Consider the following 15,504-nt stretch of genomic DNA (forward strand, 5'->3'; position numbering starts at 1 on the left):
TGATGATTGTTGTTTCAAGTTTGTTCATGGGAGAATCAGGGGTGCCCTCCCTACCCCCTCCACCCCCTTGGGACCCAAGGAAGCAGGATGGGATGGGGGGTTCAAATGCGGGCTTAAAGTTTCATCTTTTTGCTGAAAACAACATAATGGATTTTCACCAAACTTGTCAAGTAGCATTCCCATAGGGATAAGATCTCAAAATGTTTGAATGGGCACCATGCTTTCTTTGGGGGCCCCAGGGGGTCCAAACCTCCGAAATTAATGAATATTAAATAATATTTTTCTCTAGTTCTAATCAAAAGTGATAGGGCTTTAAGTCTTTTTTCCCCCAAGCTGCATAATCCAACATTCTATAAAGTACAGTGTACTTGGCAGGCATTTTTACCAGTGTGATGGAATATGTAAATGGACACCATGCCCCCATTCTCAAAGCTACCCCCACCATAAGTTTCCAATGTTCTCAGGTAAGAGTCTGAAAGAATGAATGGAAGGTGAACTTGCGATACTCAGGTGAGCGTGTGACCCACAGGTCTCTTGTTAATTACATAAAGGACGACTCTAGGCTTTGTGTGTATAGAATTCCACTGACTCAATCTACACCACTATTGTCTATCAACAACTCAGTAGCAATGCATCAGTACAAAAATATGTCATGGAAGAAAGAGATAAAACTTTTATGTAGGACTGTACCCGTTGGCAAAAAGTATTTCCTATTAATGGTTAATTAATGATTTGAGTGTACAGGGGAAACTGGATATAGCGAGGGTCGGGATCAAGTAGTTTTTCTTGTTAAAGCTGATATCTTGTTATATCAGTTGGCATACAAAAAAGCATTTGTATAGACACTAATTTGTAGGATCCTACATTTGGGGCTACAGATCACATCTCAGTCAATATTGATAACGTGGCAATGTGTGTGAAAGAATGACTCACCTTTTTGTGTGAAAATGTTTTCTGCAATGAAATACAATTTAAGAATGTGTTTCCTAAGGAATTTTGAATTTGTAAATGTATAGTTTGCATGCGATCGTGCCACGATCGTATGTGAATTGGTATATGACTTGATGGTTCTGGCAAGCGTGTGATGTGCGTGGAGGATTCAAGAACATAAATGCATAATGCTGTGTGATACATTTTGTGTTTATGTACATTATGCACGCATGTGTTGAGATTGGGAATTCCCCTAGTAGAAAGCCAATCACAACATCAGATTGCCTCACACCTGCCATGTCATGATGATATGTATTCATACGGCCATACATTGACCTTACATACTGTAGCACACTGTGCATGTATACATGCGTTCACACATACAAATGCAGCGCTAGGTGGAGCGCAATGTAGAAAATATACAAGACACAATTTGCGTCATATTGCGCTGTAGAATCTTCGAACATGATCACACAGGCAAAGTAAAGCTTTGCCCATAAGATATTTTGCTTTACCTAGCTATAACAGGTTTGATTAACTATGTTTCCTTTGTTGGGAAATAAATTTTATCTTGTTATAGCAGTTACTTCGTAACAGCTGATGTCACTATAAGAGTAGGGTTTTACTTAGACTTGTGTGGAAGGAAAGTTGGGACCATGAAAATTTCCTTCGTAACACCCGATATTGGTATATTATAGCAGTGTTTGCTATATCCAGTTTCCCCTGTATTTAGATCTTTTAAAAAAAATTGAATACTGATGAATATTACTCTTGCCACCTTAGCCAATATGGTGTGAGAATTATAACAAATTATAACAAACTACAACTGTGCTCAGCTACTCACCCTTGTCTGCTTGTAAACTATGCCACTGGCTGGTATCATACCAGTATGCAAGTAGGTCATACTTGAATGATTACTTAATGTAAAAAATGATGAATCTGGAACTCTTTGGTCCATATTTAGCGTTTCAAATTAATTTACTTGTACATTATATAATAAATTTCCTGTGTCTTGTGATTCTACTTTTCTGAATTGTTAACTTATAAAACTTCTTTCCGAGAATGTTGATGTAAGTGAAGAGTTTGTTTGCAAAAACCGATAAGTCCATATTTGCCAAAATGGAGATATTTGAGATTAATGGTCAAGAAAAATAAAGAAAATAATCAGAAAATTTTTGCTTCTTTTGACCATAACTTCAAAAATGTACCTTTATATGTAGTGACCAATATATCATTTAAAAGGTATTATTTTGTACTTTATGAGAGAGACCGTACTTCAAAATCTTCAAAAATGGACTTATCGGTTTTTGCCAACAACTTTAAAGTGAAGTCTGATATACTAAATTAGGCTTGAGATTGGAAGTGCGTGTGTGTGTGTGTTTGTTTGGTAGAATTTCATCCAAAGCCATGAACATGAACTTTGTTATTACAAAAAAGCATGTACGTGAATTTTAGAATCTTGTAAGTGGAAGGTTAAACTGTAGTTTGCCTTTGTCTTCCCATTAGTATGGTAACACCCAGGTGGAAATTCAAAGAAATTGTATTTCTTTGGAAAGGATCGTGCTTTTCAAGAGCTTTAATTTTTTTTTCCAGAATCCATTTCAGATTCTTCGGGGGGGGGGGGGGGGGGGGGGGGGGTTGCTTCATAAAGCTGTTCTTAAAGTTATGAACGACTTAAGAATGACTGGTGATCAGTTCTGATGTGCTATGCTTATCAGAATTTCAATAATTCAGCACAAGAACTGATCACCAGTTGTTCTTAAGTTGTTCGTAACTTTAAGAACAGCTTTATGAAACACCCCGAAGGTATGCAATTTCATAGTTCTGAATTTCCTCATTTTCCAAACTGTTTCATATTAGTCATTAGGATATCGATAAAAGAAGAAATATATGTAATAACATCAGCAAGCATTCACGAAGAGCAAACATAAGTAGGCACTTTAATTAATCATTAAATTAATTGCAGTAGTACTTTTTCGACAGTGTCTCCAAACACAATGTTTTAATGTCACTTCCTGTCTGAATACCTTTTTAGTGTACTTTTATGATATGCTCTCGATTATGTAAGTGCTTGAGGAGTTCCTCCTCTTTTTTGATGAGTTTTGACAAGTTATCTTTATGCTCACCTGTAAGGTTATTGCAAAGTGGAGATTACCTCACTGAATCAACTCAGACTTTTGTAGTTTCTTATATCATTCATGGGATGACAAGCCCTCTTATCTCACTGGCAGATACAAAAAAACTTTCAGACTCAATTTTGAATATGAAATACAGATTTGCATTTTAAAACAAAACAATGATAATGTAATGCAATACAATGTTTCTACATCATTTAATGTCAACTTTGATGTTCTTGTGAGAAAGTGCTGTGAAAAGTTTTGTTGCTGTCCTGCAAATTCATCATTTTGAGATATGAAGTCTTATCACCCCAGAGATGAAATGTTATCAACCCTTTCAGTCCCACAATAATTTTGCTGAGGAAAAAAAAAAAAAAAATGTCTATTTGTGGTCTCAAATTAGCACCTTAGAATTTTACTGCGTAACTTTGACGGGAGAGGAAGAATTGATGAAATTGACATATTTATTACATCTGCACAAAACTGAAATGAAAAACTACAAAAACTTGCCAGTAGAATCAATGTCATTAACTTAAAACCTGTAAAATGGGTTGCTAACTTATTAAAGGATCAGTCATGAATTTAGCCATCAAGAGGCTTCTGATTATTCTGCAAACAATAGATAGTAGTACATGACCAGAGTAGAACTCAAATGAAAGAGAACTGTATGTCCTATGTAACACTGACTTTGAATGATTAACATTGTAACAGTAAGATACATCACCAAGCTACAGAAATGTGGATTCTGTGTTTGATGGTTAAAATATCAATGCTAGCTAATGAAAAAAGAAAAAAGAAAAAAAATGTTGCTTCAATTTTTCAGTCAATTAAGTCTTATGATGCCCCACTTTTCTTTTCTTTTCAACCCACCTCTATTGTTGAATGAAAGATGTTTTTGAAATGCAATCTGAGCATAATCATGGAAAAATGTCTGTAAATTGCTTGTGGAAAAAAAAAATTATCTATCAATACTTACACTATATGCAACATCATTATCAATAAGTGCCATATCATGGTCTAGACTATTAAGACTCTGAAAGAGGGAGATGGAAAACACCAATGTAAATTCATTCATCATGGCATATCCACTCACTCCTGTTATAACTTACACTGTATTTTATAAACCTTAACTAGGATGACTAGTTCTGTTCGTATGTCTATTGCGATTTACTAAAGCTGTGTCACATGATTATTAATCTCTTACTACATGATTCCATCCCTTTAGCACGCTTTTTTCAAGTGATGCATCATGTTTGATTCATACTATGTATGACACACGATATCCCATAAATGGTGGACTGGTATGTGTGGAGCAATTGCTGTCATCGTGGGAGGGAGAATTTCCTAGAATTGTTTGGGATGGAAATCGAATGGGAATTCATTGTAGACTCTTCCATGTTATCAAGCGTACACACAGTATGAAGGTCATCCCCTCCACTGTTCTTTTCAACTGTTACCTCTGCCAAGGAAGGAGGTTAAGTGATCAACGGTGCTTGTTTTTCTGTTTGCAGAATAACCTAAAAACTTGTGTACAGATTAAAATGAAACTTGCATAAAAAGTTGATATTGACACAACATCTCATTCAATTTTGGTAGTGATCTGGCAATTTGTATGGATTTTTGAAGGATTTTTCATCCTTTGGCATATAAGGTCAACGAACTTAGGGTTCACGCTGTGCGTACTGGAGGTTTACATGGTTTACATACGCGCACTAAATCGCATGCTCTGCTCGGGCAATTGCTAGACGCCGTGCAATGACGTAAACAAAATGCTTCTATTTTGGGAAATTGCATGTGTACAAGGTTGGAAATGAGTTGCTGGCTTGGCGGAGGTCTGTGTTCTGTGCTTTTCTAGTTTTGTTTTGTGTAGGACCTTCAAACCCATGACAAAATACCTTTCCCAAGATCCCTGAAATCATTTTCCATTCAATATAACTTGCAGCACTACCTTGCCTACCTTGAAGAGAGAAAATTGGATGTCGTAAAGGAGGTACTAAATATAGTCATCAAGTATTCTTCTGAAAGCTGTTAAACCTGATGGAGGACACTGTTGTTTATTGTTCTTTGAATTCTGCATTATCTGATCTATGAAATGTTCATTTGTGTCTTTGACCCTGAAACAGAATATTAATATTAAAATGCTAATAACACACAAAAAAAGAAGAAGAAAGCAACCGGTTCTCTTTAGATCTCTGTACTAAAGTATGTATTTGGCCTTCAAGTTCATTTCCTCTGTAAGTCAATATTCTTCCACCACAGAGTACCATTTCTCTGTAACTATCATCAGTGTTCTTACTTTCAGTCTTTTCTTTTCTAGAAAGATTAAACAGCACTTTCCAGGACTCACATGTGATGAAACCTAAACCAAGGAGGTTCAAGAGATGGAGTAACAACAGTGTTATTTACTTTGATCCCATGTTTGATACCGCCACTAAGAAATATTTGAAGTGTGTGCTGAACTGGAGCTGCCTCACAGATAGGAAGACAATTGATTCATGTGGCATTGCATCATGAACTCGTCACTCTCAATGGAAGATATGTCTTTATGATGGTAATTACTTTTCGCTGTCCATTCTTATGAAACATGAGCGGTACATAAGGGTACAGACACAGGGATGTGCGAATAAAAATTCCACAAAAATTGATGAAATAAGAATTAAAATAACCCGACTTTACATGTTTTTACACTAATCTAACATATAACTTAATAAAGAACTACACTTAAAGATTATACCATACCAGTTTCATTTGTTGGAAGTGATCGGAAAGATGATAAAATCGACTTTCCAGTAAGGGTGCAGTTCACATATTTTCACAACGTACGGCTCAGATTTATACTTTTTGACATATTCGTGGACAGGAGTTACTTTCTTTTTCATATGCGTTATCATTAGCTGAAATTTAATTTCCCGTAATACAAAAACAAACAAAATATAGGCGACATTATGTTAGCGTTTCAGATGAATCATCTGTTAGCTTGGAAAGACGGCGGCATCGAACCCCGATCATCAAAGTCACATTTGCACCTGTGGAATTCCTTTGTACATCACAAGAAATCTGAAAGCTGTTTGAATGTTTACAGCCAGTTGGAACTTCATTTCTCAAACCTCCTTGCCTAAACTTAACTATTCATTTACAACTGTATCATGGAAAGTTGAAAATAATAATACACATAGTTATGCACGAACACACAATGCATGCACACACATCGACTTATGTGCAGATCTATTTGTGCATGCGAGAAACAATTGTGGTGTTACGCGTCTGACTAATGTATAGTAAAGTAGTGCAATCTCTGTGAGGAGTGGCCCTAAAGATTTAATATGGACTCTTGCATGATTTCAATGAAGAAATATACCAGAGCATTTCGTGATGTAGGATATGACTATCTAAGATGAATGCACAGATGAAGACGAGTTTGTAAAATCCTCTGATATTGCTCTCTTTTTAATATCAACTACCATTTTGTTCACTGAAGAAGTGAAATGTGCAGTATTTATTGTTTGAGTAATTTTTGTGGCTGTGTAAACAATGACTGTGTAACATACTAATGTTGATAGTCACACACCGGTCAGATGATCAAGGGGTAATACCTAGGTCAGTGTCTTATTTTAAGGTTCCAAGATTCTGTATGATACTAGTGCTGTAAAAGTGGATATTTTCACGTGAGTAATTTTTCGCACTCGGCCGGGCAAGATGGATTTCGCATGTTTTTAATTCCACAAAATCAGGACATGAAATACGGGAACATATGACATGCAAAAATATTTGCTTGCTTTTATTTTCGTACTAGCGTCTGGTTGTGCGAAATGTGCAAAAATTTCCACACCGCGAAAATTTCCACTTTAACAGTAACCATCACATTTAGGGAGCCATTTAATCCAAATTTGTGCACTGATGACCATAATAGAGGAATAAGATGGTTCTGTGAGGAAAAATATGTACCCTTTTACACTTGATTGTAGCAATATATAAACAAAGCATTAGGAATTATTGAATTGATTTGAAAAAGAAGAGTATGCTATGCTTGATGAAGTGCCATATTTGCTAGTGTATTAACTAAACTTCCATTATGGCCAGGAGGGTAAAAATATGTTCAGAATGTCTTATTTTCATCATATTCAGATTTGGAAATTCATAAAAACATGCATACGGAAGGAAATGACTGAAAATAATATTTTCAGCGCTAGTATTTTCAATACTACGACTTTGGGTTTCCGTTTGCAACACAAACACAAGGCAAAAGCCCTCATCAAATATCCTGGATGTTTACCCAGACTGGCTAAAGGGTACAAGTACTGAAGTACTGCTGGGTTTCTGCTGTCCACACAGTCTCCGTCAAATGTTTTATGTAGTACTGTGCTTGTTATTATGGCTGTAAGAATGGACATCTCATGGGTGCTTAAAGCATAGCAGCAACTGAACAGTGAATTGCCATTCTGAGCCTCTAAAATTTAGAAATGTTATTTGATATACCCACCTGATATATTCCAAATCATAACCTTCTCATTTCTGCAACTGATTGACAAATTGCCCATCATTTCCGGTATAGCTCTGTATTTGAACTTCTTTCATTTCTGCTACCAAGAAAATGTAGACTCTTTTTCTGTAAACAAACTTTCTTGTGACCATGTATTAACTACATTCCCAGTTTGAGGGTCTTCCCATTCTTGAATATGCACCATTGTTACACTTGAAAATATAGCACTCTATCATTACTAACACACACACACACACACACACACACACATACATATACAGCATAATGAACACCCAAACTTTCAGGTATGGTAGAAAGTCTTATATAGTCCAATAATGGGCATTGCAGATGTTCGAGAGGTAGGAAATAAAGCCGTTTTATTGCACAAGTGCAAACTAAATCTCCTAGGGCAGATAATAGAAAATTAGTCTGAGTTGGTATGTACATTATGTCGATAGACCTGTCAATGTGCTGATACCATAATTGTATATGTGCATCACATGTATTCTTGTAGTCCGAACAATTTATTTTCCTGTAAATCTACAAAATGACACGCACAGATGTACAATTCATCCTTTTGCATGTCTACAAAAAAGGAAAATGACCTGATTTTTTTGAAAATCAGAGCATTAACAGTCTTCTACTTCTTTCTTAAAAACAACCTAAATGTACGATTACATATATTTCCATCAATGCACAGCATTTTTTTTTTTCAATATACTAAAAAGCTTCATAGTGTGTGTGTGCAAAGTTTGATTGGAACACATAACTTAATATATACAGTGTAAATAACAATTATGCCTTTTAATAGTTATTTCATACAAACCATTTAATATTTTGTCTTAAATCCTCAAAGTGAAGGAGGATATATAAACAATGTCTAGCCACACTACCTGGTCCCAACAAAACAAGTTTCCCATCATTCACAATAATTGATATTCCATAGCAATATAAATCACATAAGATTTTGTATGCATGTAATGTATATGTATAACTATAATATTTCTGTAAATGATAAACAATTTTTTTCCTCCTCAAAAATCCATTGCTTTGGTTAGCGTAACATTGCATTTTTAACTTTTCATACACATTAAAAAAATCAACATCTGACTATCGATAATATTTTTCTCACAAACAAGCCTTCAACCAAATTTCTTAGGCAGTAGACATTACAATGGCATGTTTCTTTATTCACACATTCCACATGAAGGGAAAATGATAAGCCACACTAGATATACAAAATTACTTGCATTACAAACATTCAGCAGACAAGTTGGAAATGGAAAAGATGTCTTTACACTACAAAATGACATAATTTTATCCCATGAAACCTTTGCAATAAAGTTCAGACTCTGCCTACTTGATCTTTTTTTTTCTCAGAAAACCGGCTTTTGAGAACATGTGGCTGGTCATGATATTATAGTGAAAAGAATAGATAAGTAACAAGACAATAAATACAGATTTCTTTTGAGCGTGGATTCTGTTGTCCTTTGATGAAAAAGAGTTTAAGGGAGTAAAGACATGTTTTGATATTGTATTTTCTTAGTCTCCTTTGGTGGTCCTATATGCCTGCATTTTTCAACGCATGAATGACCAACACCTCACAGATGAAGGGATATTCATCATTATATGCATACATTGCTAAACTACACCCTGCTATTTTTGTTTAGGTTAAACTTTGTCACGTGTGTGTGTGTGTGTGTGTGTGTGTGTAATCCTTTAGATTCTGACATCAGTATTACAATTTTAGTAGATGTCAGAGACTTTTAATCCTTGAAAGTAGTTTTCTGAATGAAACACGTGAACTACATAGGTAAACAGAAAAGTCAATGGAGGATATGGGTGTGCTTAATAAAGGAAAAGAGTGGTGACATGAATATGATCACATTTAGAATATTGGAAAGGTTGGAATGTTCTATCTAAAGTCTTATCATAACAAGAATTTAGTTGTGAGAAACCACCAATCTTCAGTCCCCCTCCCTCCCCCCCCCCCCACACACACACAAAGGAAAATGTGAATAATCAAACCTCTGTGTTTCACTCATGATAATGTGGAAGAAAATACAAGAAACATACCAGAAAACCAACTGGAGACCATGCAGACCGACTGTCTTTTCATTTAATTATTTGATCAGGCTTTGCTTTACTGTCGATCAGTAAGTTGTATAAAAATCATAGTTACCAGAATGTTACAGTGGGTTTTTAAGAAAAGAGCTTCTTTTTGCACCTCAGGACCCAATTTGCACGTACTTTTAACTTCAATTCATGCGACGAAGAATATTTAACTCCTTGTCATGGCCGTTATGTAATGTAGCAAATATATAATATGTGGGGTAAAAAATGGTTTATGATTTGTAAAGTGAATAACAGGATTATCTTTTGTGGACAAACATACACAGTAGTAATCTGTGACAATTGTCACGCTTGGCTCATGGAAGATGATCCGAAGCATCATGATAGTGACCAATAAATAAACTAAAATAACTGGAAATTTGAGGAGGAAACAGAGAATAAGGAATGTTACATTCATGCCTGCTTAAGCAGAGTAATTTGCTGGCATGTACAGATTACCAAAAAGTTGATTTTGAGGAAAAGTCATATATGAGGACTTATTCAATTGCCCATTGACAGCATATAGACATCTTTTTGACATGACGAGGACCTGTAGACTTCATCAATTACTTGAAAAGCTTTTTATGTTTTGTTATGCCCATATCATGTCATGTTCTTGTAATGGATACCAGGGGAAAACCGACTGTCTTTTCATTTAATTATTTGATCAGGCTTTGCTTTACTGTCGATCAGTAAGTTGTAATGCCTAGAGAATTCCCATCTCTTATGATTTGTGCTCATTGCAATTGATTACACTTGTTCTCTTTTTTCCCCCTCTGTTTCCATATTGGCCTTTTTGCTGCAGAGATATCTCTCCAAATCTAAATATGCAACTTCCTGTTTCAGTTTCATCTTGATAAAATTAGCATGATTTTTCTAATGATGCACTGTATTTATATTCTAAAATTGCACACCAAACTTTGCTTCTATTTCCAACTGGAAAGTGTAAATTTCTTCAAGTTACAAGCAGCACAAATGAAAGTCCACAGATTCATTTTTTGTTCTACTTTCATGTCACAGCTATATTTGCAAGCATGTCTACAAGTTGTCATTTTGCAGTGAAATCACATTTAAAGTCAGACATTCACCTTGCCATATGCCATCATTTTACCAGTGGTAACTAAAGGAACCTGCTCAAAATAGTAATACAGCAAAGTGATTTTGTGCATGATCAGTACAAAGCAAATCAACCAAAAAAACAGAGAAGTAACTATTTCACTATGCACTTCTCTTGCATGAAGGTAATGATTTCTGTAAATTCAAGGCATCAACATTCAAAACTGAAATATTTAGAGAATATATGTTATGGCAATAGCTAAGGAATAGTGGTATCAAGCTCTTATTGTCTAAATGAACAGCAAATAAATTCCTGTCTCAAGTCACTAAAATAAGATCAAAGAATCTCACCAATCACAACATGAATATATGTCTGATAAAGTCAGCCACACCAGTATTTGTGATTTCAATGTGTTAATTCCCATAAGTCACATTTAATGCAAGTGCTTCCAAGAAGTAACATTTGCTTGTTGTTTTCCTAAGTCACTGAATTATCAGAGGTGGTGAGTTGGCATTATAAAACCAAACAAACTAAAGAACAGAGGTAATGACAATTGATGACACAACCCACACTCCCCCTCAAAAAGAGATGAGGTCCATAAACATCATGGCGGCCACACCCATTAACTGATGATGCTCCATGTACCATTTCTGCGATAGGGGTCAAGTGAAATCAGGAGATAACGGTCCTGTCTGCAGGTTTCCACGAAGAATGATATATCCCATCGCTCAATTCCGTGACACACACAACTCCATTTCCTGAATAGTACAATCACCCAAACTATTGCTCTCATCGCCGACCAAAGACAGCCTGTCACAACATGACATTCACGTAGTAAGGATCCACTGGAAAACAATAAGCTTCATATGTTTATTTTGTTGTGTTTTCCACGACGTTTGGGAGGCAAGTGTTTTTCACCCATCCCTGCTCTTCTCACAAGGTATGACCTTTGTGCATAGTACTTGTGGTATCAGTATTCTCCATTAATGGTACCCTCGTGTGAAGGTGTGACCGCACTAGCAGTGCCGCCCTCTGCCAACGCGAATGAATGGCTGCCTGATATCCCAACAACATCAGAAAGAGAAGGAAACAAAAAAGTAGATGAGAGCGAAGTGTGATGGTGAGATGAGTTTAGTTCACAGTCATGGGATGGGACACGCACCCCACATTTTACATCAAGTTGATATAAAAGTTTTAAAAAAACAAACAGAAGGACCAAAAATGCAAAAATCGTGCAAGAGTACCTTTTTTTTAACATTTCTCATAGCGAGAAGATGGTCAAATGGTCCATTTCTGATGAAGCACACACACATTCATGAATCAGAGAAACATTGAATCCATCATTCTCCCATATTCCTCTGAAGTCTTGTGAGATAAAAGCTGTAGCTGTTTTGGGCTTTTTTGTTGTTTTTTTTTTTCCTTATTTTGTCATTAGTGCATGGTGCATGCCTGTGCATGCCTTTCAATCCACTATTCACAGCAGTGTGGTAGTTGGCTACAGGTCAACACTAATCCAAGCTTGCAAGGTGGTGAATGGCTGGCCGTCACCGTGGCGATCATCAGCAACAGCTACTGAAACAGATACTTTTTCTCTCGTGTGGAAAATAAGTGATTTTTTGTCGGTAGTTTTCTCGCCAGGATGACTGATATTTCCTGTCTCATTAGTTGAATTCATGTAAATCCACAATGCTCATGCACTCATAATGCTGGTGGTGAGAGACAAGCTTCCAGTGAGGCAAAGTAAGAAGAGCATGAGTGAAGAAGGGGGGCCCATGAGTGGATCCGGCACAGACAGACTTGGTAATTAAACAATGTGAAGGTTGGTAAGATGCTGCATGAGCTTGTTAGGGTGCTGTATCAAAAAAGAGTAATAAAACAACACACACAAGTAGATAAACACAGAGAATGACATGTGGGGAGTGGGGGGAAGGCAGTTATAGAGGAGCAAGTGAGAGACATTTGAAAAAAAGAAAGAAGAGATTAATAGCGTGGTTCCTTGAAGCTATGGTAGTACTCTTACACTCAAAGCTTTGAAGCTGAATTGAAATTCAAGTGGGTTTTGCGTGAAACTCTAAAAGTGATCAGTTTTTGTCTCATTTCTGTTTTTTAAGGGGGAGGGGAGGGACGGGATGTTGAACAGCAGTACACATTCAAGAATCAGTGTTGAAAGCATATGATAATTGAATATTGCAAATTTAAACAGGAATGTGATTACTTTTTACTGAAATTCATGTGTGCATAATCTACTGCTAAAATCTAAGCTATATGAAGTGCTTTTCAAGTTGAAATTTTTTTCTGCGGTAAATCAGTTTGTAAATATTTGTAACCTAGACAGCTCAAAGTGCAAGTATTTAGTAATGAAATGTACAACAAATGACTCAATTCAAAGTACATATACATGAAAAGAAAAAATAAAAGGGATCATTTCACATCAATGTTTGTTGAACACAACACAATGTAAATTCCAAATGACTTAGAAGTAGGGTGCTACACAAACTTCTGCTCTCAAAACAGAGACTTACTGTGATTTTTTTTTTTCAGAAATATAAATCCAGACATTAAACTTGTATCTGCAAGTGATTCGTACACATGCAACAAAATATATATATATTTTTTTTTAATGCACTAGTTACGGCATGTAATATCTGCTGGAAAAATATACAGTTTCTTTTTCTCTGTGGCATTATGTCGCACCCTGCTTGAAAACTGGTTCTGCACCAATCTGCCATTGTTCACTGATAAACACTCATGAATATATTGCATGACAAAACCTCAACATCAGGCAAAGCTGCAATGTGTTTTGGATTCATTCAATTTCATTTTGTAGCAAACAGTATATGTAAAGCAGGATATTAGCATCATGGCATCTCTATCTACAATGAGGAAATACAACAAAATTTTACATTGCTGAAATAAAAGTGCACATCGGTGTGGGTGAGGATGTAGAACATCAACAAGTTATTGGAAATAGCATGATATTTTTTATGAAGCACACCAAGCTGTAAAATAGCTACATACTGGTACACATTTTCAGACAAGTTCATACACAACACTAATATCTGCAGCACATGCAGAAAATCTAATGAACAAGGATCAGTTGCTCATATATATCTCTATATACACATATATACTTACCCCCATACATACAATGCAAAACATGGATCTTATAAATTGAAAAGGTGGTTTGTTGGCACCCTGTGCCCAAATAGCACAATGCTATGAATGGAGGTAACCGTGTTGCAGATATGAGTTGTGCCAGGATCATTCTTGAATGGCTCCCAGTTTGTTTGTTTTTTTATAACTTATGATAATGTGAATTCATTGTTCATTCACACCAAAGGTGATGTCAATATCAGTCCCTAGGATGTTTTAGATTAAGAGAATTTCCACAGGGTATGCAAACCTCTGCATCATATTTCCCCCTTATGATAATGTCTGTGCACACCTGCTCTATAGTTGAGAATATAGGCACCAAAAAGGAAATATGATTAGAGGCCATTTCACTCTGGTGTCATCTACTGTAAAAGTGGAAATTTTCGCGGTGTTGAATTTTCACACATTTCGTGCAACCAGAAACTAGCGTGAAAATAAAAGCATGCAAATATTTTTGCTTGCCGTAATGTTTTAGTAGTGAATGATTCTGTGGAATTAAAAGCGTGCGAAACTCGTCTTATCCGGCCGAGCGCGAAAAATTTCTCGCCGAAAATATCCACTTTTACTTTCACTCACTTTCTCTTTACCAGACAATCAGGTTTGTGGGATTTTCATGCGATTGGACATTAAAGCCAAAACATAGTTCTCAAAAGGGCACAAAATTCATCTTCCACCATTCAGAATTTGATGGCAATACATCAAAAGGGTTTACCAAAAGACTTGTCTGGCTGCAGCGATTTGCCAGGATATGGATTGATTTTTGAGTATTTTGAGATCAAAGGTGTTAAATAATTTTGACTGAATGCATACAACTTTTATTCCAGAAGCACCCTTTCCATCTGGTAGTATGTAGGTAGAATGTTACTTGATGATCGATCATGTCCTAGCGATCATGATTTTCCAACAATCTGCAAGTGATTCACTCTAGTGCGGAAGATCGTTGGATGCTGCTGTGACCCAATTTGTCGATATTGATAATAGATAATGAAATTATGTAGCAACCACAATTGTAACAATCGCAATGGTCGCCTTTTCAGGACAGGATATGATCACCTCATTTGTCTGCATGTGCGCTTGCTACAATGTTGTGGTTTCATGAAAACTTGATAAGTTGCGTATCTTCCTTATTTATTTAATGTCCAACTTTGATAAAACATCTACCTTTTCGTTTGTTTATTTTTAAATTTTCTAACCCTAACTGTAACATGGTGTGGCATTGCATTGGAAGGGAGACCCAACACACCTGGCAAATCCACAGTGATGAGTCAACTGTTGATATTGTCGACAGGTGTGAATATTCATGTCATGTTCATACAGTGCGGAAGTATTTATAGATATCAAAGTTGGCTCATTTCGCATAGTACACGTATACCAGCCAGTATATATAGGGCCTACTGTTTGTGGTATAAACTATGGAAGTTAAATCAAGGTGATTTTGGCAAGTAATAAATTACCCCCGGGCCCCCCCCCCCCCCCCCCCCCCCAAAAAAAAAAAAAAAAAAAAGAAAAAAAAAGAAAAAAAAAAGATCTGAATTTGTTTATCTGGTACATGTTTATAACTCACAAAATATGGCAGCTGTTGCCTGCCCGTTGTGCATGTACATGTACCACTCTCACATGAGGTACAGTACTCATATAATCGGAGTGCAGTATTT

At 36.1% G+C, this 15,504-nt stretch overlaps 1 protein-coding gene across 7 annotated transcripts in view; it reads right to left on the reverse strand.

Moving 5' to 3' along the window:
• Positions 1-11,325: 11,325 nt before the first annotated feature.
• The window catches only part of LOC139734578 (regulator of G-protein signaling 7-like), a 97,149-nt gene continuing 92,970 nt past the window's right edge, over positions 11,326-15,504 (reverse strand). For 4 of the 7 annotated variants that reach the window (XM_071645359.1, XM_071645356.1, XM_071645354.1 and 1 more), the window contains one exon: positions 12,039-12,548. In XM_071645359.1, the coding sequence (XP_071501460.1) occupies positions 12,501-12,548 (48 nt within the window). In that variant the 3' untranslated portion in view covers positions 12,039-12,500. Of the gene's footprint in view, positions 11,753-12,038; positions 12,549-15,504 lie in introns of those variants that run through there. The other 3 variants (XM_071645358.1, XM_071645352.1, XM_071645353.1) reach the window with 1 other exon arrangement.

This window comes from Diadema antillarum, unplaced genomic scaffold (genome assembly GCF_040938485.1).
Source record: "Diadema antillarum isolate AM-2024a unplaced genomic scaffold, OU_Dant_1.0 seq00000533_RagTag, whole genome shotgun sequence".
NCBI classification, from domain to species: domain Eukaryota; kingdom Metazoa; phylum Echinodermata; class Echinoidea; order Diadematoida; family Diadematidae; genus Diadema; species Diadema antillarum.